The sequence below is a fragment of the Equus przewalskii genome, chromosome 13 (genome assembly GCF_037783145.1).
Source record: "Equus przewalskii isolate Varuska chromosome 13, EquPr2, whole genome shotgun sequence".
NCBI classification, from domain to species: domain Eukaryota; kingdom Metazoa; phylum Chordata; class Mammalia; order Perissodactyla; family Equidae; genus Equus; species Equus przewalskii.
Window position 1 is genome coordinate 90,504,943 of NC_091843.1, and position 26,157 is coordinate 90,531,099.

The 26,157-nt window shown below is 38.5% G+C and overlaps 1 protein-coding gene across 8 annotated transcripts in view; it reads right to left on the reverse strand.

The window, feature by feature from the left end:
- The window catches only part of TNPO1 (transportin 1), a 91,948-nt gene that overhangs the window by 44,275 nt on the left and 21,516 nt on the right, over positions 1–26,157 (reverse strand). For 4 of the 8 annotated variants that reach the window (XR_011525327.1, XM_070569866.1, XM_070569863.1 and 1 more), the window contains exons 2-6: positions 13,897–14,010; positions 11,230–11,305; positions 6,813–6,962; positions 2,638–2,744; positions 309–442 (exon numbers count right to left, since the gene is read on the reverse strand). Coding sequence is in view for 6 of the 8 variants with exons in the window: in XM_070569866.1 (XP_070425967.1) it covers positions 309–442; positions 2,638–2,744; positions 6,813–6,962; positions 11,230–11,305; positions 13,897–14,010 (581 nt within the window). In the remaining 2 variants the exon portion in view is untranslated. Of the gene's footprint in view, positions 1–308; positions 443–2,637; positions 2,745–6,812; positions 6,963–11,229; positions 11,306–13,896; positions 14,011–14,093; positions 14,295–14,324; positions 14,443–26,157 lie in introns of those variants that run through there. The other 4 variants (XR_011525328.1, XM_070569865.1, XM_070569862.1 and 1 more) reach the window with 4 other exon arrangements.

The window sequence follows — 26,157 nt, forward strand, 5'->3', positions numbered from 1 at the left end:
AAAAAAACAACCCCTAAACACAATGAATTTTAGCCTTCCATAAAGCAGCTTAAAAACATGACTGTTACCCACGACAAATGTAATTAACCATAAAGAAGGTAGAGAACTAGCATATTCAACGAAAATTTCATCAGACAACATTTCATGGGTTTTGTGATTAAAGAAGTAAATTTCAATTATCAAAGTTCACCTTTGTGGAACATCTACAACTTGTGCTAACCACAGTACTACTAGGTAATGCAAAATAAGGGAGTGGTCAAGCTTAAATCAGACTCTATAAATTAATTTAATATTGGCTAAAGAGATACCTTATTTTCGGACTACTGTGCTTAAAGAACTGCAAAAATTTGGGAATCATGATGTTGAGAGGACGATCTAAAACATCACTATCTAAAATCTCGGCAGAATCTTCACATATCTTCTGAAGGGCGCCAAACGCTCCCTGTAAAAGACGTTTAAATTATTAGAATTAATTAAAAATGAAGTCATTTTAAAAGCAAATTGAGGAAAATCGACTAATTTGTATGGATTAATGTTCTCTGTCCACGTAAAGTTATGCCTCATAAAATCTGTATATTTAATCATCAATTTTAAGATAGAAATCATTATACTTTAAGTTACCTAAAATTCAGTTTAAAATATAATGGTACATTTTCATTTTAGCATTAAACGACAATATTTTGGTTGGCAGGGATTGTAATAAATACTATCTAATTCAAAAACTTAACTTCTCCTGAAATATTCTTGCCAATTTTAAGTCAACATTCTTCTCTTATTGAACACCAGTGTGTTAAAACTGAATGTAAAACGCTACAATTATGTATTAAGCATGTTTAACCACTGCACCACTCCTCTTTTCAAACCACAAAAAGAGGTCTTAATACCATTAAAAAATTACTTATATCTAAATCATTCATTGGGTAATTGTGACAAAATCTGTTCAAAGGGCAGGCAATTCAAATTGGCAGCTATTTCCCTATAACCATTTTTACACCAAAGGGGGGCTCACCTGGAGCTCTTGTACACAATGTGTAAGCCAAGGTTACCGCCACCACCTACTTCACAGTCTATAATTCCACCAGCAGCACCTCAGTGCTTATTCTCCACAGCCGTTAATTTAAGAACACTGTCTTTCTTTCCCTTTTTTTTTTTTTTTAAAGATTTTATTTTTCCTTTTTCTCCCCAAAGCCCCCTGGTACATAATTGTCTAATTTTAGTTGTGGGGCCTTGCAGCTGTGGCACATGGGATGCTAGCTCAGCATGGGCTGATGAGCGGTGCCATGTCGGCATCGAGGATCTGAACCAGTGAAACCCTGTGCCATCGAAGAGTGAGCGAACTTAACCACGCAGCCACGGGGCTGGCCCCAAGAACACTGTCTTTCTGAAACATGACTTATGTAGTGGCGCCACAATTTTGCAATTACTGCAGTTTTTTTACTCTTGGCCAAGTGCTTGCTTAAAATTTTGATCTCCTTTTATGTTATTACCATTATACCAAAGCACTATTTAAATTTTAATCAATTGTTACTTGACGGCTAAATAGTATTTCAGGTTTTCTGTACTCAGTGTATTTCCAGGGCAGTATTTGGAGAATGTATATATGATAACACAAGATTTCTTTTCTCCTAGGGAGGAAGAAGAGTGACTTTAGAGACTTCTCTCCTCTCCCTAGCTCCCTTTCTTCCCCAAGTCAGATCTGGCAACAAGCTGCCATGTCAAAACACCACCTTTTTCTTAGGTTATGCCTGCCTGGCCTGGCGCCAAGCCTTTTTTTTTTTTTTTTTTTACTGAAGAAGATTCCCCCTGAGCTAACATCCGTGCCAATCTTCCTCTGTTTTTCAGTATGTGGGCCACCAGCACAGAATGGACACTAAAAGAATGCTATAGGTCCACACCGGGGAACTGAACCCATGCCGCCAAAGCAGAGTGTGCCAAACTTAACCACTAGGCCAGCGGAGCTTGCCCCAAGCCTTGCTCTTTTTTGAGAGGGAGAGGAGTCAGTGCCTTGGAGAGGCAGAACAGCTGAAATGGCTTCCATTTAAAACAGATTTCTACCAAAACTAGAAGCTGACTAATGGAAGAGATACTTAAAGTACTCATTAACAGTGAGAAACTGGAGGAGAAGAAATCCATAGACTCCCTCTCACCTCCTCAAATGGAAAGGTTGCTACTGACTGGATCAGCAGCAAACATCAAGAGGTGATAATTAATCTACACTTAAAACCAGACTAGACATACCCCAGACGTGTCGTACAATAAGAGGCACAAAGACAACTCAGAGAAGCTGAAAAAGTACTCATGGTTTGCAAATCTGGGAAATTCAAGACTATGTTCGAAAAGTACCACATCAATTGATTAAGCTGTGTTTATTACATACATACACCCCCAGGAACTGTTTTAAAATACAAAAACAGAAGATATTTCCTTCTGGAAAATATAGTAAAGAGGTTTTATAATTTATCAGTCTTTATAGATAACACTAAGATAAATGATGGCTAACGTAAAACAGAAAGGTAATTTTAGGCTTCTAAGTTTTGACACGGTACGTTTCCGAGGAAATATTTTTCCCCAAGGTTGCTAATACACAACCTGACAAGAGACAGAGAGAAGGCTTATATAAGCAGCAGGAGTCCTCACCTCACAGGTGTTGTAGTCCTCAGAGTCCAAGAGGCTGCAGAGCTTCGGTAAGAGGTCGGGCCAATTCTGCAGTTCTCCCTTGGAAGCTATGGTTGTAATCAAAATACCTAGAAAGAAAACACATGCCTTTAGGAAAGCTGACCATATCACGTTATATACTGTCGTGTCAACCACCACACAGGGAATGCGAGTGCAGGCTAGTGGGCACACATGCACACACACACACGTTTAAATGTCCCAGATTAGCCTAAGACTTCCAAACTATGTAGAAAAGAACATTCACCAAGACCCTCAGATCACCACGGCATATATCAGACCTGTTTCTAATCTTACTGTCCAACACTTCACCTTCCTTTGTATTTTCAACAAGTATCTGTACAAAAGACTATAACTTGCTCTTCTCCAACAAGACCAAGAACAGTTCTTCTAATTGAAATTACTCCCCTTTTGAACCCTCATACACTGCTGGTGGGAATGCAAACTGGTGCAGCCACTATGGAAAACAGTATGGAGATTCCTCAAAAAACTAAAAACAGAACTACCATACGATCCAGCCATCCCACTACTGGGTATTTATCCAAAGAGCCTGAAGTCAGCAATCCCAAAAGTCCTGTGCACCCCAATGTTTATTGCAGCACTGTTTACAATAGCCAAGACGTGGAAGCAACCTAAGTGCCCAGCAACAGACGAATGGGTAAAGAAGATGTGGTACATATATACAATGGAATACTACTCAGCTGCAAAACAGAACAAAATCATTCCATTTGCAATAACATGGATGGACCTGGAGAGAATTATGTTAAGTGAAATAAGCCAGCGAGAGAAAGACAATCTGTGTATGACTCCACTCATATGAGGAATTTAAAACTATGGACCAAGAACAGTTTAGTGGATACCAGGGGAAAGGTGGGGTGGGGGGTGGGCACAAAGGGTGAAGTGGTGCACCTACAACATGACTGACAAACATTAATGTACAATTGAAATTTCACAAGATTGTAACCTATCAATAACTCAATAAAAAAAAAATTACTCCCCTTTTATAGAAATTACATGCAAGAGCAGAAAGAAACTATACCACAATGTTGGCAGCACTTATTACTTGGTGATGAGTATGAGTCTGCTAGGTTCAAACAGGGAAACATCAAGAAGCTGAGAACAGCTCCCTGACTTAACCTAGGACCACAGCCATGGACCACAGTAGGGAGAGAGCGAGCAGACGGGCCAGTCATCGAGAACAATCCTACAGGTTCACTCTGCAACACTCCCCTCGCGTAGACAGGCCATACAGTCTAAGACTTCCCGCTTACTGGATTAAGATGAATCACTGGCAAGGTGATCTTGGATTCGGAGGCTGAGTGGCACATGCTGACTGATCATATCATTTCGACAGGATTATTTCAATTGTGTTGTGCAGTTTAGTTGTGACAGTTAATGGATTACGCAAACACATAAATATGTAACACAAAACTTTTGTGTTAACACAAACAGTAATAACACACAAGTTTTGTGGTAATACTTTTCTCTGCCTTAGTAAATTTAATATAAGTTACATAATGTACTATGCTTGGCGATTACAGATCTTTCAGTATCACAATTAAGTGTATAAACTCTGACAGCAGGCAAATTAAATGTACTCTAAGCTTTAAAATATTAGTTTGTAAAAATGAAAACAAACAAACAAACAAATAAAACCAGTGCTCTCTTCAGGGTTATTTTGAAAAGTCAGTGAGATATGCACACAAAATGCCTGGCATATGGTAAACAGTCAATGATTATTACTGAACAGCAAATTCCACTGTTTGTGTATATAACTTCTCTTTGAATTTTCCACTGCTAGTTTTGAGAAGGTTGCTCCTAATGGTAAAGAGCTAAAAAATGTAAAGAACAAAGCTGCTGGTACGCATATACTTTCCACTAAAAAAATTAAATTATATGGTAAGGGTCAATGTACCAATACAACCCTGTTAGAATAAAACAGCCTTCTGGGTAACAGCAAAAAGCAGCAAGACTAATAGTAGGTCTGTTCCTTTTTGCCAAGTACTCTTTCCTGAAGTTAAAACATAAAAGAACTGAGGGAGAGAGGAAGCTCTGGATCTGCCTACAGGAAACCAAGCACGTCTTAAAACAGTCAGTAACAAAAACTGAATACAAGCTAGAGCCTCACGCTAGCAGACCCCTGACAGCCATGACTTCTGTTGGAAGAACATTAAAGAAGTTGACAGACTGACAAATTCAAATTTGCCTGGCCCAAGATAATCTCATCCACTCCTGAAAAATCTTCTAATGCCTAGCACAGTTGCAAAAAATGAAAAATTGGAATTCTCAGTGTACACAACAAAGATGGAAGTGAAAACTGGTGTGCTTGGCAATACCTACTAAAATTTTAAATGTTCAAACAACACATTTTGACCCAGTAATGCCACTTCTATGAATTACTTTCCCACAGGTATATAAACACACATAAAAGAACGCTCACTGAAATAATAAAATTACAAACCAACCATATTATTCTTTAACAGGAGAAACAATTTTATATTCATCTAATGGATTACCACATAGTCATTGAAATGTGGTCCTTCCAAATATACTTCTTTGGCAAGACCCCCCAATATATACTGTAAGATTTAAAAATTTTAACAAGGCTGGCATAGGGGCCAGCCCCATGGTGAGTAGTTAAATTCGTGTGCTCTGCTGCAGTGGCCCAAGGTTTCGCCGGTTCGGAACCTGGATGCAGACATGGCACCACTAGTCCGGCCATGCTGAGGCAGCATCCTACATGCCACAAATAGAAGGACCCACAACTATAAATACACAACTATGTACCAGGGGGTTCTGGGGAGAAAAAGGAAAAATAAAATCTTAAAAAAAAAAAAAAAGGCTGGCATACACTCACCATTCTTTGTACCAGTGTCACAAGTTGGAAAAACATTAGGAGGGTACACAAGGATCCATCAGAATAACGTAGGGAGCCCCTCTTCTCAAATTACAAATGCCCTCTACCTTCCCCTCCAAAATCATGTTAATAACAGCAGCATTTGATACGTCAATATTTGGAGTAAAGTCAGAGCCTCTACCATTGAAGCAAGAGAAGAACTGGGTACTTGTCAAACCCACCATGAGATAAAACATACAAAAGTAAAGAACTTTTAATGAAAATAATTGACTCATGGAAGTTCTCAATTGACTTCCATTTAAGCAATCTGCCAGATTAACAGCAGCTTTCCAGGTCCTTGTAAAACCCAGCTGCTGAAGCCCCATGGCACACGGAGTGCTGCCTGTCAGCAGGCCCCTCCAGAGCACGCCTGCCCAGCTCCTCCGCTCCACCAGTGGAGGTGTGCATCCCGACAGTTGGTGTGCTTGCTCTCAAACCTATTTATACCTGTGACCATAATGAAACATCTTTTTTTAAAAGTAATTTTACTGGGATTATAATGGTTTATAATGTTGTGTAATTTCCGGTGTACATTATTGTTTATCAATTCCTGAATACACTTCATCGTGTTGCCCCCAGTAGTCTAATTTTTATCCATCACCATACACAGATGCCCCTTTGTCCCTTTCGCCCACCCTCCAACCCCCTTCCCCTCTGGTAAGCACTAATCTGTTCTCTTTATCCATGTATTTGTTATTAATGAAGCATCTTAATCCATTGCATAAACTGATACAAAATCATTCTTCCACTGAAAACTTTAAGTTGAACACCCTCAAAAGACTCAAAATTGCTGTAATTAAGTGTACACAAGGCAAATATTAAAAACAAGGGGGAAAACAGCAAAAATCTAAGGTCCCCTACCTAAGTTGTTTTACAAAGAAGTTTTTCTTTCCATGTTAAAAGAAAGTGAAACTAGAAATGATACCCTATGTATTACATAAGGAAGACAGAGAATAAGGAACTGAAAGAAAAGGCAGTGGTCCTAAATTAATATCATTCGTTAATGCCCCATTTTAACCACCCTTGATTAACAACTACCAGTGACCCTGGTTTCACTGGATAGGAAAGCTTTTACTGTAATCATTAACATTATTTCAAAAGCATTTATAAGTGGCTAAGAAAATTTCCCCCCTCACAATTCAACATGAAATGGATGACGAAAATTCCTATGGAAATGGTCTGTGATATCCAAGGACAACTCAGTTACAAACAGAATCAGCAAAATCTTAACACAGTAACTTACCTACAGTGGCTCTAATCAGAGGAGAGGAGTCACCAATATTGTTTAAACATTCACTCTTAATAAAGTCTGTCACGCCATTCGGGAAGTTCTGAAAATGAGCCTTCACATTATTCTTTAAAATGAGACCACTCAGTGATCTTGTGGGTTCATCTGTAATAAAAAAACAATAGTACTGAGCTTTAAAGTAATTTTCATTTCAAAATGTACCAGGAAAGTAACATAAAAATATTTATATTCAAAAATTGATTGCAACATTCCAATAATTTTGCTATAACCAGGAAAGAATATCATAAATAATTATTGAAAGATTAGCCCCATGATTTATAGCTCAGGGTTTCTCAACCTTGGCACTACTGACATTTTGACCAGAAAATTCTTTGTTGGGGGCTGTCTTCTGCACTGTAAGATGTTCAGCAGGATCAGTGGCCATAGATGCCAGTATCACCTCTCCAGGTTTTGACAACCAAAAATGTTTCCAGATGATGTCGAATGTCGGGGTAGGGGGAGGTCGGTGGCAGAAAAATAGCACCTGGTTGAGAACCACTGATTTAGTTTAAGAGTTAATTTAGTTTATATATGGTCACTGTACTCAAGCTTTATTGGAACCTGATATAAACATCAAATTATAGATCTGAAAGTATTAGTCACTAAAAATATCCTAGTAAAAAAATGAAGTGGACAAAGAACATATGGGATCACCTTTACATACAAATAACTGCTGTTCATTTATATCATGTTTTTCACTTGCCTCTGCGCTAAAAAAAAAAAAAGGGTAAAACAATGTAAAAGCTTCCAGAAGTATTTTAAAAACAGAATTTACTTAAAAAAAAAAATTAATCCATAGATAGTGTTAACAAATTTTCAAGAAGCAATTTAATACTAGCAGAAAACGACGCTTTACCAACAATTGAGCAGTAGTTAACGTCTTCTGGATGCTCGTGAGGCACTAAATGCTGCAGAGTGCTTTCCAAGTAGTCTGCATTTAATCCTCACAACCTCATGAGGCAGGAATTACCACCCCCACTGCACAAGTGAAGAAAGAGGCCTCTGCCCAAGTCACATGAGGCTACTCAGTGGGGAAGCCAAAATATCACCCTCAGAGTCTTACTCCAGAGCCTACACACAGCATTGCCCTGCTCAGGGCTGGAAGACATGATGAACTGGAGTGCCCGAATACGCTACGACGGCACTCGTGTTTCACATACCTTATTAAAAAATAAAATACCCCAAGCTTGTTCTAGTTGGTAGTGTGCTCCCAAAGTCTGACCAGCATTGAAATCTTCAAGGGGGAAGCACACGGAAAGCCAAAAAGATAGCTAAGTTTCTTTGCATGTAACCCCCTTCAAGCCATCAAAGCAACACAGCCTAAGAGCCTTTGTCACCATCCCACTTCTTTCCCCTTTCAGTTACAACCAATTCCAATGAGTGACTTAAAATGAAACAAAAACAATTCTAAACTCTCCTGAAAATTTAAAAGTGCCATAAAATAAATTAATAGCCAGATAGTTAACTTCCTCAAACAATAAACTTCTTTGTCTTAAGTTAACCCTTAATAATTCAGTCATGTAATTTGTTTTACATAGCATGTGTATTTGTTCAAAGAAACGCATTGTATTGTTTTTACAGTAAAAGTTACAAAATGAAGAGTTTCAATAAATCACAACAGGAGGTAAAATGATTTAAAATTAAAAATATAAAATATTTTATATTAAAATTCTTATTTTAATTAAAATTAAAAATACCCTTTGTCCAAAATCCATTTTAAAAAGCCATCAATTAACCACTTCCTCTTTATAAAAAAGCAAGGTTTTCCTTCACGGGGGTCTCAATTTGCTCATCTGTAAAGTGAGGGAATTAGCCAAGCTGACCTCTGAGGTTTCTTCCAGAGCTAAAACTTCACTCCACGATTCACTGTGAACAAATTCACGTGAGGAATGATAAAAAGATGACTAAACAAACATTTTCATTTTAAGATGTTCCTTATGTTTATTCTCTAATATGGATGCCACAACGCTAACAGTTTTCTGATAGAAAACTAGATGTACAGCAAACTTCTACCCAAACAAGTAAACACAAGAAGAAACATCAAGTCTTATACAAATGTAAAGCTCCTACTTTGACCGTGAGAAATCATGATTAATGAACAAAAGAAATACATTTCAGTCAGGGTCAAGAACACCTGAACAAAATGCTTTCCAATATTTTGTGGTTTTGTAATTAAGGGGTCCTTCTGGAGGCATTTACACCCAACTCTTGCTGCTATTTGAATTATGCTTGTTTGCTTTTTAAAATATTTCTGACAAATCCTTATATCCCAAGAAAACTTTAAAAAAAAGCCTAATATTGTCACAATCTTAATATTTGTAATTTAGGATTGAGGACATGACAGAGTAGACAGCTTGGTAAAAACAAGCTTAAAATGCTCAAGTAAAACAATTAGTTTAGAAACATTCATTTACTAAAGATTTAAGTTCTTTGAAAACATAGCACTGATTTATTACAAACTACTATGTGGGAGAAAAAAAATTTCGGTACTAAAAAATAATGTATCATAAGTATATTTATCAAACTAGGAATATTTTGCTTGTTTGTTTTGGTGAGGAAGATTGGGCCTGAGCTGACATCTGTTGCCAGTCTTCCTTTTTGCTTGAGGAAGATGGTTGCTGCACTAACATCCGTGGCAGTCTGTCTCTATTTTATGTAGGACACTGCCACAGTGTGGCTTGACTAGCTGTGCAAGGTCCACATCCAGGATCCGAACCTACGAACCCCAGGCTACTGAAGCAGAACTTAATCACTATGTCACCAGGCCGGCCCCAAAACTAGGAATATTAATTGATGAATTTAAAGACATGCTGAAGGAATTTCTAGTTTCTTAAAACCTAGATCTACAAAGTTTTAAATTACACCCCTCAAGAACAAATTAAAATCCCCAAAATTAACTAGAAAATTATTTGAAAATAATTCAAAATAAATCACTATACTGTGTATGGATTATCAGAATCTGAATAAATACAAGATTAGTGAGATTTTACTAGACACTAAGGCCGTTAATCAGCTAGAGCCTGCAGCTGAAACCTTACAGATGCTCTGGCGTCCTAACACAGGCGTTTTACAGCTGAAAGAGCAAAAGAGGTGGGCTGGCCCCATGGTTAAGTTCTAGCGCTCCGCTTTGGCGGTCCAGAGCCTCGATGGTTTGGATCCTGGGCGTGGACATGGCACTGCTCATCAGGCCATGTTGAGGCAGCATCTCACGTGCCACAACCAGAAGGACCTACAACCAGAATATATAATTACGTACTGGGGGGCTTTCGGGAAAAGAACGAGGAAAAGAAAAAAAAGAAAAAACCCAAACCCAAGAAGATTGTAAATAGATGTTAGCTCAGGTGCCAATCTTAAAAAAAAAAGAAAAAGAGCAAGAGAGGTGAAATGAGCGTCTCAGTCTCAGACTTATTTCCCAACTCCAAGTGCAATGTTGAAGGAACTGCACTAGGCTTCTGCTTTCTGCTAAGCAATGCTTTCATTTAGAGGCCAGGGAGCTGCTCAGTAAGTATCTGAGTGCTCTTTATGTGTCCAGCACTGTTCCAGGAAGGGAATACTCAACTCCACGAAGGACACCCCTAATGCAGGCTCCATGAGGGCAGAGATGCTCATGGACTTTGCCCACTTCTATTGCCCCTCACCTGCGAACTGCCTGGCAAAGAAGCAGTGCTCAATAAATATTCGTGAAATGAATAAATCTGGTGGGACACACTACATGTATTAGAAACAAACGACCACGTCATTTAAAAATCACACTAGTTTTCAGGTTTTAAGTTGTCCTAGAAGAAATTTAAATTTAAAATTGATGTAGAAAAACAGTTAATGAAAAAGTTTCATGTATACTGTTAGTTTTTAAAAAGTTGCAAGAGTCTATGAATAGAATGTTCCTACTTTTCATTAAATTGTGAAATAGTTTATAGCCATACAAAATGCATAGAATTAATCAAAAGATTAACAGTAATTCTCTCTAGGCAATGGGATTATAAGTGATTTTTCATTTTGGTTATACTAACTTTCAATTGTTTTCTATGAACACACACATATTCACTTAGTAAATCCTGTATTCCAACTGTGTATTAAAAGAAATCAACCTTCAAGACATTCATGTACAAGGACTGAAGCAAAACGCTAAAGCAGACTTTGCAACACTTTTCATTCAAAAAGAATGAGGGAAATTATTATAAAAACACCAAATTAACAACTGAATGCTTATTAAATATCCAAATGCTTCAAGTGGCAGTAACTCATCTCTGCTCACTGCACATCTGTAAAGGAGTTACTGCAAAATGAAATCCTCTGAAAGGAATAACGCCCAGCACATTTTAACAGGTCTTAAAGACACTTTTAAGTGGTTATCAACACAAATCCTACTTACCTTCAGATTTTAATTTTGTAAGAACAAAAATCAGGTAGTTGTTAAAATCTGGATACTGATTGAGTTGTTCCAGTTTCTAGAACAAACAGTAGTTAAGGAAACTTCTCAGTGTAATCTAAGGAAGAGATTAAGCATTTTTAATATAAAGTCAAGAATCCTTTTTGTGCTATTTTTAGGCTTACATTTTTTTTTTTTTTTACTAAGAATAAAGTTATCTTACTAAAACCATCAATACACTATTTCAAGAACACACCAGTGGTTATATTAAAACCTCTTAGGAGCTTAATGGCTGAAATATTAAACTTAGTCTTATCAATATAGTCAATACAACATTAGCCAAGTTCCACCTTCAGCATGCTCAACACAGCAAAAAACCTTTTAAAAATAGAATTCCTTTGATTTATTCAAACTTTAAAAACTCTAACTAAAAAGGTATTTAAGTACAAAATAATGACAAAAATTAAAAGCATTCCAAAGACATGAAAACAAGTCTTTCAGAGTTAAAGATTCAGGGAAATTAACTTTATAAAATGGCTTTTTAACTTAAAAAATAAAAGTGTTTTTATTAGACTCGTTTGCTCTTCAGAGTTCAAGAAATTAAAATGCCATTTATGCACAAGTCTATGCATCAAATCTTACTAGACGAAGTCAGTATTATGAAATTACTGCACTGCAATAATTCTACAATTGTTTGCCCTCACTGAGATTGAACATCTCCAGTGACACAAATCTGGAGGTCCTTCATTCTGCTGGCAACAGGGACAGGATGCTCTCCTATATTTCTCCACACCCTCTTAACCTCTAATATGCTGTTTAACAACACCTCTAATTGTTTTTTATTAGACACAAATATTCAACTGTTTTTACTCAATGGATCTACGTCTTAAAAACTGAAGCCATGATACAAAATCTAGGTACACTGTATTAGCTATTCATTACATACCAGAATAGCCTCAGTGTTCAGTGGTCAGAATGTAAGTTAACTAGCAAAATACATTCTCCAGAAAAATTTCAAAGTGTAACTACCTTCTTCGACCAAGAAAAACCCAGTGATTTCTTTCTTCCTCTAGGGAATAGCCAAGATTAATGGCATGCTGATATGCCAATATATTTTTCATAAATATTTCCTGACAAGGTTTACTTTCTTTTTCTTACATCTTAAGCTATCTACCCATACTATTATAATGGTATTTCATAAAGGGCTCAAGCATATACAAAAACAATAATTAAATACCTTCTTTCCTAAGGAGACACAAAAGAACAAGGTCATCATTAGGCACTTTGAAAATATAAAGCAGTGCGTATTTTTAAATACTGTTGGCCTCTACCTACTGAAATTTAATTTGTTCCTTACGCAGAGGGCATGCTATGCCCCAGGCACAGAGAATCAACTGTAAATTTGATTGCTAGCCCAAGCACAGCGGCAGGCATGTAAAACGTATTCAGTCAATAGTACTAAAACAAGAAATTATGATATATAGCACTGTAGAAGGAATTACGATATGGTTTTGGGTTTGGCTAACTTAAAAAATAACTGTGTCACATAGTACCCACAATTCCTCAAATATCAACTCCTAGAGCTATGACAACACAAATTAATACAGAGGCATGGCAGGGTTTCAGATACTAGCTCCAATACAGCCCCAACTACAGTCCTTTCCTCGGTTACAGCAGTGTTCAAACCAAAGGGCTTAAAAAAATCCAAGCACACATACATAATTCTCCCCTCCATTTTTAAATGAGCAGTATTCTGTTAACCAAGAAGCTAAGTACTTAATCACCCACTGAATGTTTGGAGTTACAGCAGCAAAATACTCATTCCAAACTGTTTTACCAGACGTTCTCATGAAACTGTATAACCTCAACTTTATAGTGTTTTAGATTTAAATAAGCCCACATTACACAACAAGAGCGAGTGGGCTTACCAATTTCACGTTAAGTGATTTGGCTGCTTCTTAACAATAAAAATCAAGACGGTTTTCTGCAAAAACACACCAATTTTTTAAAGAATTAACTTTTTCGGTATTAAAACAGATAAAAAGTGGATTTGTTTCCTGAACTAGATCCAGTAAGAACTCTCCATTTGTGCCCAGTTTAGGGCACGACAGAGCACAGGGTCTGCAGCTTCTCTCAACTCTCCTGTCCCTAAAACCGGAGCGGGGTACCCGGCACCGGCTGCCTCGGGCGACACTCGGGTAATAGAGCAGACAGTCCCGAGCCCAAGCTCTAAGCAGGCCGTCTCACGTGGGGGCCAGGGAGCCCGCAACAGGTGCCGGCCCGGGAAGCCCGCGGAGGCCGGGACCCCCGCTCCGGGCCCGCAGCCCTCTCGGGCCGCGCCTGGCAGAGCCCCAGGCCGCCGGGCGCCGGTTCAAACCCCGCGCCGGCTCCGCCCGCGGCCCGGCCCGGCCCAGGCTCCCGCGTACGCAGGCCGCCGGCCCCGCGCCGCCCCCAGCCCGGCTCGGCCGGCGGGCGCAGGCTCGGCCGGCGGGACGGGGCGCGGGTCGCGATCGCGGCGGGACGTGGCGCGGCGCACATGTCGCGATCGCCGCGCGGGCGGCGGCCGGAACCCGGGCCCAGGCCGCGTGCGCGGGCGGGGGAGGGGAGCGGGGGAGGGGCGGCCGGGCCGGGCCGGGGCGGGCAGCCCGGGCGGCGGCGGCGGAAGGATACTTGTTGTACGCTCCTCTGGATGGTGGTGTCCGGGGACTGGGACTCCTTGAGCAGCTGCAGGATCTGCTGGAGCCCCTGCTCGTCGGGTTTCCACTCGTACTCCATCTTGGTTTGCTGCAGAGAAAGCAACAGGAAGACGCGCCGCGTTACTCGGCGCAGGCCGCCGCGCCGCCGCCCCGCCCTGCCCCGCCGCCGACCTGCCTGCGAGCCCGAGGCGCGGGTCGAGGCCGGACGGTCCGAGCGGCCGCCGTCTGCTGCTGCGCCCAGCCCGGACCGAGCGACTGAGTCACCGCGAATTTGCAATCTGGCCCGGGGCCGCGCCGGGAGCCCCCTGGGTCCTAGTGCCGCGCAGATCGCTCCACCCACCCCACCTCCGCGCCTGCGGAGCCGACCCGCTTAAGGAGGGCTCGTCAAAGCTCGGGCCTTACCACCCCCCGCGAAACACTGCGGAGACCTCATTGCGGCTATTCGTCGTTTTCAGTTAGCGTGGGGAATTACGAAGAATGACTGAAATAGGGAAAAGAGCCTGATAACTCTCCTGACAGCTCAACAATACTTAGAATAAAAATGTTTACATTTCAATTTGATATATAAAGCACTAAATACTAATATTTAGTCTAAAATATTAAGCATGCATTGCAATCACAATCCATACCTCGATAAACACTAAATGTTGCATTTACATTTGCAGAACTTGATTGAAAAAAATACATTCTTTCATAAACTTCAACTTTTGGACTCAAGTGAAATAAATTCTATCTGAAATAACCACATTTCACAACTAAAGGTTTGAGACTGAAGGAAAAGCAAGAAAAATAATGCAATTTTACAATTAAATAGTGTTTATAGAAGTGCTTTCACATGCATTTTCTCCTTTGATTCTCACTCCAGCCTGGGAGGTAGTATTTGCCCCCTTGTGGCAATTATAGCAAAAAGATCTGAGCAAATCACCTCAGTTAATTAGTGAAGATTGGAAGAATATAGGTTTCTTAAGATACTACGAGTTGCATCTGCTACAATCAATTGAAACTAGTATATCAATGACAAGTTTCATTAAAAACTAAATACTTAAAGGAAAACAAAACCTAAGTATCAAGCTTGAATTATTTGTAAAAACTAAACTAAGCTTGCTAAAGAAGAGGATTCTTCTTTATGAACATGGTTGTACTACGCCAGGATGGTCTGACAGCTGAAATTAGTTCCTCAATAGTAGAGGCTAAAAAAAGTTACTGCACCTCTCTAGTTAGCATTGTTTTTTTTTACCTTTTCCTCTCTCCTTCTTCACCCTTATTTTCTGATTAATATCCTGTAATCTGGATTTGCTCACCACCTTCCACAGACTTTCTAAACAACCCAACGAACCATTAATTAAAACAAATAAAAACCCAAAAAACAAAAACCACAATCATCTGAACATAATGTCTATCAATAATATTGTAGTGTTTTTATTCCAGTCTTCATTCTGTGTGTTTATATGTACATTATATTGTATAATGAGATTGTCCTGTTTCTTGCCCAACGTCATATATCATTAAATATTAAAACTATTAAAAAAGTCTCCCATTGTATTGCTGTGCTATAATTTTAATAAACTTGTAACTGACATATACATAAACCTGTACAAATCATAAGCATACAATTAGATGGATTTTTACAAAATGAACATACACCTGCATAACCAACACCCATATCAATTATAGATCATTATGACTACCAAGGTTTCTCCTGTCCCATTCTGTCATCAACCCACCCCAAAGTAATCCTATCATTATAATTTCTATCAATATAGATCTCTCCGCCTTCCTCTTTTTCTTTTTACTTCAATTACTTTACTTCCAATGTTCTTTTTAAAAATTACCCAAACTATACTATTATAACAAATCAAACAACATGGTTGTACAAGGAAAGTTAATTCGATCCTACCTCCAAGCTTACCTCCCTAAGAGAATCAGTTTCAACAGTTTGATATGAATCCTTCGACACCTTTCTCGATTCTGAACCAGACACATAGTTCTGATTTGTTTGTTTTTTTAGATCACACTACATACTACACTCTAACTTTACAACTTTTTAACACACCACATAGTATGGTCATCACTCCAGGCCAGCACATAGAGATTTAACTCCCTCCCTAACAGATGCACGCTGGTCTTTACAATGGAAGAACATAATCTGCTCAGCCATTTCCTGACTGGCTTCCAGGTTGCTTCTACTTCTTTGCCACTGCAAACACCACGGCAGAAAAAATTCTTGTACTAATGTCTCTACACAGTAGTGGGAACCCAGCGAGATTATTAGGCCAAAAGAATGTGTATTTAAAAATTACTAACAGTTATATTACTTTTCAAAAACAGTTATGTAACTCATACCAACAATAGGAATGTTCCCAGATCTCCAAGAGCACACTAATTTTTGTGAATCTAATGGACAAAACGTAATTTCTCTTGATACTGGGCAGGTGTGTGTTTCCGGGGACCTTAGTTATGAGTTGGAGCGGCTACCATGCACATCCCATCTGTGGGAGTGACATCTGGACAGCCTACATAACTCTTTGGCTGCCCTTCTGAACCAGAAACTAAAGCCAGGGGCCAACAGCAGCTAAGGCATCTTCGTCATATCCATCCTAAAAATGGCTGCCCCATGATACTATTAGCATGCTTCCTTCTTGATCGCTGCATTCAAATAAATACAATTATTTTTCTTTCAAACACTTAGTCTTAAGAACATTTAATTTGATGGGATATGGAGAACTGAGATAAATGGCTCCCTCACACCTTACTCAAGTTATCCGGAACAAAAAGCTCTCAAAAATATTGATTGGTAACTAGCTGGTAAGAGATCTTAGGCCACTTTGAACTTCCATACCACACTTTTGTTATTGTGGTAAAATACACACAACATAAAACTTAGCATTTTAACCGTTCTAAGTGTACAGTTCGGCGGCATTAAGTACATTCTCATTGTTGTGCAACCATCACCACCTCTATCTCCAGAACTCACCACATTTTAATAGCCGTTAAAATTAGGAAAAATATTATCCCAGGGTAGCCAGAGAGATTACATGGTTATTCAGATAATGTGTGAAGTACTTCAGGCGAACCAAGCACACCAGAATTTTATGAGGTAGAAATTGTTTACTTAAACAGTAAATTACATCTATATTAAATAGAAGATCAAGATTAATATTGGGTTTTCTTAAAACAATTACTATTCTTTTTGCATGCTGAAGACTCAGATCTAAATGTTTCAAAAAAGGGAAGTAGTACTCAAAGTTTTTCTCTTTTAGAATACACAAATCGTGCTGATTGGTCCATGGCATTCACCACTTCAATACGCCAAGACAGTTGTTTGAACTATTGAGCTAGAGATGGCACCAGAATAAAAGGTAGTATGCAAGAGGTAAGTTACTGTAAGATACCATTTTGGGCTTTCAGAAGACTAAAACTTACCAAGAGCGCCAAACTATGAAGAACTTAAATTTCCATCACCAATATGAATTCACTACGGTTGAGGATGATGTGAGGCAAAGAAGCCAGACTGGTTGGAAAAGAGTGAAAATATTTAGTTTCTTCCCTGCAGGAAGGGCTGTAAATTTAGCTTAAAAAGCAGACAGGAGATCTGCACTCAAGTAACCTAAGTTTATATCCTAGTTCTTCCACTTAGCAGCTGTGAAAACTTGGGCAAGTTAATCAATCTCTCTGAGCCTCGGCTTCCCAACTGTAAGATGAGAATATATGAACTCTGTAACAGAATTATAGGTTCCTGCCTGGTATACATATGATTTGAAATACAGTCGTTTTAATTGTTCCATCAGTGGTTTTCTACAGCCTACAAGACAAAATCTCACTTCCTTCCACGGACAAGGCTCTGGTCCATCACCTCCAGGGACAGCTTTCTCTCCTAAGATTCAACCCCCGACTTCATGCCCAGCAGTACCAAGTGCACCTCCGCTACCGCTGAGCCTCTGAGCAGGGATTTCCTGTCTAGAAGGCCCTCTGCAGACCTGACCATGTGGCAAACTCCTTCTCACTCTTCAGAGCTATGCTCATCTACTCAGTTCCAAATATTCACTGAGAGTCTTCCTTGGCACTACAAATGATATTGATGTTGGATACTATTTGTCTTCTGTGACATTATTCCAGGACCTCCCCACAAGACTTAGGTGTTTCTTTCATTCCAGATCTATAGTTGACAGCAATTTCCGTTCTAGAAACTGTCATACTGTATTGTAACTATTTCCAGGCCTGTCTTAACGATAGACCACATGTTCCTGGAGAGCAGGGTCTTTCTGCCCTCTTTGCCTAGCAGAGTCTGATTCAATAAATATTTGTTGAATAAATACTACTGTTGCTGCCATTAACTTAACTGAATGAATATTAAGTTGAGCAACTACCACGTGCTCAGTGAGCAGGGAAGATTCAAAGGTAAGTAAAACTCCGCTCTTGCCCCTACTAAGTCCTCATCTGGTGAGAGAGGCAGACGTGCTGTCTACGAACGCAGTACGAATGACGTGCAATGGGAACAGAGGAGAAAGCGAACATACTCTGCCAGGAAAGGGAGAAGAGTGTTCCCCTCAGCTGATTCAGAGCTTTTCTTTTCTTCTAATCTCAGTTAAATTCAAACAAATATTTACACGTATCCACCCATATGGTGAATGACTACGAATGTGATAATGTGATAAATGCTGCCATCAGTGACACGACTTCCCCAAATGGTGAACAACTCTTGGTAGAGTTCCAGACAAAACCAGGTACAATCTTCCTTCAATAATACAGTTTTATTCCTGGAAAACTCAACATTTAATTAAAGTCCTACAAAAAATTCCATGTGTATATGTAAAACTGAGTCAGGCTCTAGGCTTTGACAGCTATAAACTGATTTCTTTCACCTATGTGACCATCCGGTGGGACATTCAAAAGTCATTCAGGGCTTCAGATAATTCTTAGTGGTGAACATCTAGCACTCCTCAGCCCCACTCACTAAATGGAAGAGCACTTGCCAATTATTACGACACCTCCAGGGAGCAGGACTGTCTCCACGGAGACAGACCGTGGTAGGAAAGCACAGAGGCTGTAGGGACACTATGCTGACCCACTTAGGAGGTCAGAAAACGCATTCCTTGAGTAGTGACTTTTAAACTGAGATCTAATAGGAATTTCCAAAAAATGGAAGTGAGAGGAAGGCAGGGGTTAGAGGACCTCTGAGACCATGGCAGGATATCTGGAGTCTGACCTAAGGCTGATTGAACGCTTGTGAAGGAGGCTATACATAAACTGATAAAAGATATGATCAAATAAAAATACGGAAAAGTTACTCCTCCTAGGAAGGAGAAATGGGGAAAGAGAAGTTCACCTTCTCCTGTTCAGTTTTTTATGTTAATTTTCACAATAAGCATAATATTTTTATAATAAAAATGTTTTAAAAGCCCCCAGGCCACACTGTGGGAAATCACCGGGGGGGGCGGGGCAGGAAGAGCCACAGCAGGCCTAAGTGTCCAGTGAGCACTTACAGCGGCATTCCAGTTTGTTAGGGGGAGGCTGTCAGGGTTCACGGAAAGCCAAAATACTACCAAAATTTCTAGTACTTAAATATTAAAGACTTGCACACACCTATTATTCTATCAATAATATTGATAGCTAATATTTTTTGAGTACTAGGCCATGTCCTAAGCACTTAGATGTGTTAACTGATTCATTCCTCATAACTCTGTCATGTGTTAACTACATTTTACAGATAAGTGAATTGAGGCACAGAGAAGTTAAGCTACTTGCCCAGTTACTCAGACAGTAAATGACAGAGCCATGCTTCAAACCCAGCTAATCTGGCTCCAGAGCACAGTCTCTAGGCCCCTGATATACTGACTTTCTAACATAAACATCAATTTCTGTTTACTGGGAAACTAATCATAAATAAAACTATTTGTAAACTAAAGAAATAACATGTATTTGATACCTTTATAATGAGATAAGTAAAAATCATATTTCCTTACTGTAAAAATTGTAACAGATCTATAAAAGCAGTATGTAAACAGTGTAACAATATAATGAAAATAAGATATTTCAATAGCATTGAGGAAATAAGTTCAAAACATTCTAAGTCTAATCTTCATGACATTCCTTTCTTGTAAGTAGGTGGCAAGTATTATCTTCATTTGACAAGAAGATAAATCAAAATACAGCTTAAGCAATTTGCTGAATCATTTGCTGAATGTGAATCAGATCTGTAGACTTACAAACTAAATGTCTCATACTGGTTTTTTACAAAAAGATGCTATGATGAACAAGGAAGACAAAAAACTAGAGCTATCCAAAGGGCTAAAAGGAGCACGTTATTTTTTAAAAAGATATTTAATAAAACTTTTATGAGAAATTGAACCAAAGTTCAGGTTTGAAGGGAAAGTCTAAGGCAACTGATTATGATTAACTTCTAAAAAATGAGGTTTTTTTTTAAAGTCAAAGAATCAAAACATGGACAGACTTGTTAAATTATAGCTATCAGTGGAACTAGAAAGTCCTTTAAGAGATTCTATAAAGTAATCAGAGGTCAAGGATCAAGAAAGAAGACAGGAAAAAGCAAAACCACCTGTTGAGCCCAACCTACTTGAGGAGACGAGCTCAGCTAGATGGGAGGGCAGAGACCACGGCACGTGGAGCCGTGATGTTATACAGTGCTGGTACACAGCAGGCTTTAAATCACCCTGGACTCACTAACGAGAGTGGGCACTCTAGTTCACCACCTGGAAGAGTTATGCTAAGAGGTTAAAATTACAGTCCTCTGGCATTACAACTTATTGTCATCTAAGAGCTGAAAGATTAACAGGAAGAAAAAGAAAATGGAAAAGACAGTACTAAGGAAAATTTAGACAAATGTATTCTTAGAGTGCCCTTTCAAGAAGCCCTTTGAAGATGACCAGCTATGTGACTCAAATGCTAAAGTTTACAAACATCAAAAAAAAAAAAAGGCTAGTATCAAAGTGAGTAGGTGATGAGAAGGGAGAAGGAAAACTCAACCCAATCTCCAACCAGGCATTTCCTGTATACTCCAGCTCATTTAATAGTCACAACAGCACTAGAAGGTAGACATTAACTCCACGTTCTGGTAACTGAGTCCAGCAGGTTGCCTGGCCACGTGTAGCAGATTACGTTTTCAAAACCAAATCTGTGCGATTCCAGTCTGGACTGTGCCTTGTAGTAGTAACAGCAAGCCCGTCATCCTTATGGAGCACTTCTATGTGCCAGTTATCAAGCTAAGTGCTTTAATTCCATGAGTAGGTACTATTATTATCCCATTTCACAGAAGAGGAACAGGCTTAAGAGAAGTCCAGCAATGTGTCCAAGGTCAGAGAGAGAGTAACAAAGGCAGGACTCAAGCCCAGATGCACCTGACTCCAGACCCTGTGTAATGAACTATGCTGCCATCTTATTTTCATTCTGCCACCTCCATGAACACGTGACTAACCCTTAAGAGAGCTCTGGGTAGACTTCTTGTGTATACTTCTCTTTTCCTTCCTATTCCATGCATCACCAAGAATTCAACAGCTCTCTTGATGAGTGTCTACTTTGTTCAGTTCAGGTGCGATAACTGTGCTTTGCTTTTCAGAGTTTAAACTTTTCCCCTTTTTTTTGGTGAGGAAGATTGTTGCTGAGCTAACATCTGTGCCAATCTTCCTCTATCTTGTATGTGGGACACCACCACAGCATGGCTTGATGAGAGGTGTGTAGGTCCACACCCAGGATCCAAACCTGCAAACCCCGGGCCGCTGAAGCGGAGCACATGAACTTAACGACTACGCCACCAGGTTGGCACCATAAACTTTTCATTTTCAGTCAAAGTAAAAGATTGAGGGGGTAATACTTCCCATATATTTAACTTTTGGTTACATCATTTTCATCATCAAAACACCAATTTTCTGTTGATTTCTACAACAGATTTAACTATCACAACTGGTTTCACTCTCCATGTATGTTAAGCTACTTAAACCACTAGTTCTCAACTCTGCACATTATACTCACTGGGAACTTTAAAAAAATACGATGCCTGTTCCCTGTACCCCCACTGACTCTACACAGGGGTGGGTCTAGGCACCTGGGCATGGGCAGCTTCAAACAACTCCCAGGGGTTTCTAATATACTGCCAATCGAGAATCATTATATTAATCCAATAAATCTGCTCCCAGCAATTTTCATTCCCTTCTTACTCTAATGAGCAGTAGTGTTCTAATTTAACTAGAAATGAGAGAAAATAGGAGAAAGAGAAATAGAATATGGACCATACTAATATGGAAACATTACTAACCACTAGAAAAATGTCTTTGATGAAAACTAAAACACAAGAACATACTGTTTAAAGTCACACATTTGCCTGTGTCTGGCTAGCTCAGTTGGTAGAGCATGAGACTCTTAAAGTCACATCATAATTTGCACTACTTGGTAAGGACTGCACGTGTTAGAAGCTATTAAGTGCAATGTTCATTTACTTTGTAGTTTACCAGTGACAGAGGATGGGTAAGGAGTTGCACTTAAGTTCCTAGAAATGGAAATTTGGGAAAAGTCAAGATGGGGGGAACAAACTAAGTTGTCATGTAAATTAAGTATGTTAACTAAACTATAAGTAAAATATGCTAGACAATTATGGCCCTTGATTGGCCAAATATGATTTAAATTCATAAATCAACTTATCTTGCCAATGATAACCACATCCTTCTTCAAATGGCAATATTAAGTCATTCCTAAATAATAAGCCCACACGTGAAAATACGAACATACACAATAAACACATCAGGCCTCCAACTCTCCTAGCCTTGTAAATTCAATAATGGGCTTTACTAGGGGTCTTCCCATCACTACATTCAATTGACCATTGCCAGTGAAAATGTCAACCTTACTCCAGCAGTCTTCGTTTCTCTGACATCAACTAGAAAAAAATGTTCTTTCCAAGTCTTCTCTAAGTATGATAACATAATTGTAAATTCGAGGTCAGAATGTTGACTGATCACTGCCAAGTGGTTTCAGGTAAATACAATGCTTAATAATTTTCAAAGTACTTCCATATGCTATCTCATTTAATTTTCAAAACTATACTGTGCGTTGAAGAAACAGCTTCAGTGATGTTCAGTAGTTTGCCAAAAGTCACTCAGCTAGTAAACGTTAAAGAGTTAGTTTCGGCGGTCGAAAACTTCCCAAACTGGAGGGGAGGAATGAACAATCAGATTCATGAGGCCAAAGGACCCTAAGTAGGCTGAAATCAAAAAGAGCTACAAGACATTATAATTAAATTGTCAAAAGTCAAAGACAGAGAGAATTTTTAAAGCAGCAAGAGAAAAGCGACTTGTCACAAACAAGGGAGCCCCCATAAGACTGTGAGCAGATTTCTCTACAAAAACTTTGCAGGCCAGGAGAAAGCAGAATGATATATTCAAAATATTGAAAGAAAAAACTGTCAACCAAGAATGCTATACCCAGCAAAGCTGTCCTTCAGAAATGAAGGAGAGAGAAAGACATTTCTGAACAAACAGAAGCTGAGGGATTTCATCATCACTAGACCTGCCTTACAAGAAATGATAAAGGGCATTCCTCAAGCTGAAATAAAAGAATGCTAATTAACATTGCAAAAACATATAAATGCGTAAAACTCACTGGCAACAGTAAATATATAGTAAGACACTGATTCTCCAATATTGTAATGCTGCTGTGTAACTCACTTATAACTCGAGTTTAAAAACAAATGTATTAAAAATAACCACAGCTACAATACTTTGTTATTGGATAAACAATATAAAAAGATGTAAATTATATATGGATAACCTAAAATGTGATGGAGGGAGAAGTATAAAGCTTCTGTATGTTATTGAAGTTATCAGCCTAAAATAGGATGTTATAAATATTTTATGTAAGCCTCATCATGGTAAGCACAAAGGAAAAATCTATAGTAAATACATAAAGGTTATGATAACGGAGTCAAAGCAAACCACTACAAAAAGTCACCAAATCACAAAAGAAGACAGCAAGACAGGAAGAAAGGAACAAAGAGGCTACAAAACAGTCAGAAAACAACTATCAAAATGGCAACAGTACATCCTTACCTATCAATAATTAGTTTAAATGTAAACGGATTAAATTCTCCCATCAAAAAACAGAGAATGGCTGAATGGATATAAAAATAAGATCCAACGATAAGCTGTCTATAAGAGACTCACTTTATCTTTAAGGAAACACACAGATTGAGAGTGAAGGGGTGGAAAAAAATATTTCAAGCAAATGGTAATCAAAAGGAAGCAGGGGTAGCTATCCTTATGTCAGACCAAATAGACTTTAAGCTAAAAATGGTCTAAAGAGACAACAAAGTTCACTATATAATGATAAAGGGGTCAATCCATCAAAAAGATGTAGCATTTTAAGTATTTATGCACCCAACACTGGAACACCTAAATATATAAAACAAATATTAACAGAACTAAAAGGAGAAATAAAACAATACAATAATAGTTAGGGATTTTAATACCGCACTCTCAACAATGGATATAGATCATCCAGATAGAGAATCAATATGCAAACAGTGGACTTGAACAACACTATAGAGCAAATGGATCTAACACACAGGTACAGAACATTCCAACCAACAGCAGCAGAATAAACATTCTTCTCAAGTGCACATGGAACATTTTCTAGGATAGATCATATGCTGGCAACAAAATAAGTCTCAACAAATTCAAGATAAGAAACTATACCAAGTATCTTTTCTGATCACAATGGTATGAAACTGGAAACCAGTAACAAGACGAAAGCTGGAAAAGTCACAAATACATGGAAATTAACACACAGAAATAACAAAGATTAGAGCAGAAATAAATGAAATAGGGAATACGAAAACAATAGAAAAGATCAATAAAACCAAGAGTTGGTTCTTTGAAAAGATAAACAAAATTGGAAAACCTTTAGCTAGACTAATCAAGAAAAAAAGAGAAGACCCAAATAAAATTATAAATAAAAGAGACATTGTAATTGATACCACAGAAACACAAAGCATCATAAGAGACTATTATGAGCAATTATACACCAACAGATTGGACAACCTAGAAGAAATGGAAATCCCTAAAAACAGAGAAGCTACCAAACTTGAATCATGAAGAAAAAGTAAGGAGAAAGAATCAGATTGAATCCCAACAAAGAAAAGCTCAGGACCACGTGGTTTCACTGGTGAATACTACCCAACATTTAAAGAAGGATTAACATCAGTTCTTCTCAAACTCTTTCAAGTAATTGAAGAGGAGGGAACACTCCCAAACTCATTTTACAAGGCCAGCATTTCCCTGATACCAAAGCCAAATAAAGACACTAGAAGAAAACTACAGGCCAATATCCCTGACGAATATAGATGCAAAAATTCTCGACAAATTACTAGCAAACTGAATTCAATAGCACATTAAAACAATCAGACACCATGATCAAATGCAATTAACCCCTGGGATGTAAGGATGATTCAGCACACACAAATCAATCAATGAGATATATCACATTAATAGAATGAAAGATAAAAATCATATGACCATCTCAATAGATGCAGAAAAAGGATTGACAAAATTCAATACCCATTCATGGTAAAAACTCTCAACAAATTTAGTATAGAAGGAATATACCTCAACATAATAAAGGCTATATATGACGAGCCCACCAGCAGAATCATACTCAATGATGAAAGGTTGAACGCTTTTCCTCTAAGATCAGGATAAGAGAACAAGAGTGCCCATTCTCACCACTCCTATTCGACACAGTACTGGAAGTCCTCACAGAGCAATCAGCTAAGAAAAAAGAAATAAAAGGCATCCAAAGCAGAAAGGAAGAAGTAAAACTGTCTCTGTTTGCAGATAACAGAATGTTATACATAGAAAATTCTTAAGAGTCCAAAAAACACAAGTAATGAATTAAGTTGCAGGATACCAAATCAACATACAAGAATCAGTTGCATTTTTATATACTAACATGATTAATTTGAAAAAGAAATAAAGGAAACAATCCCATTTGTAACAGCATCAAGAAGAATAAAATATTTAGGAATAAGTTGAACCAAGGAGATGAAAGATCTGTACACTGAAAACTGTAAGACATTGATGAAAGAAATTGAAGAAAACAAATGGAAAGATATCCCATGTTCCTGTGTTTGAAGAATATTATTAAAATGTCCATACTACCCAAAGCCATACTGAGATAACACAATCCGTATCAAGATTCCGATGGTATTTTTTACAGAAATAGAAAAACACAA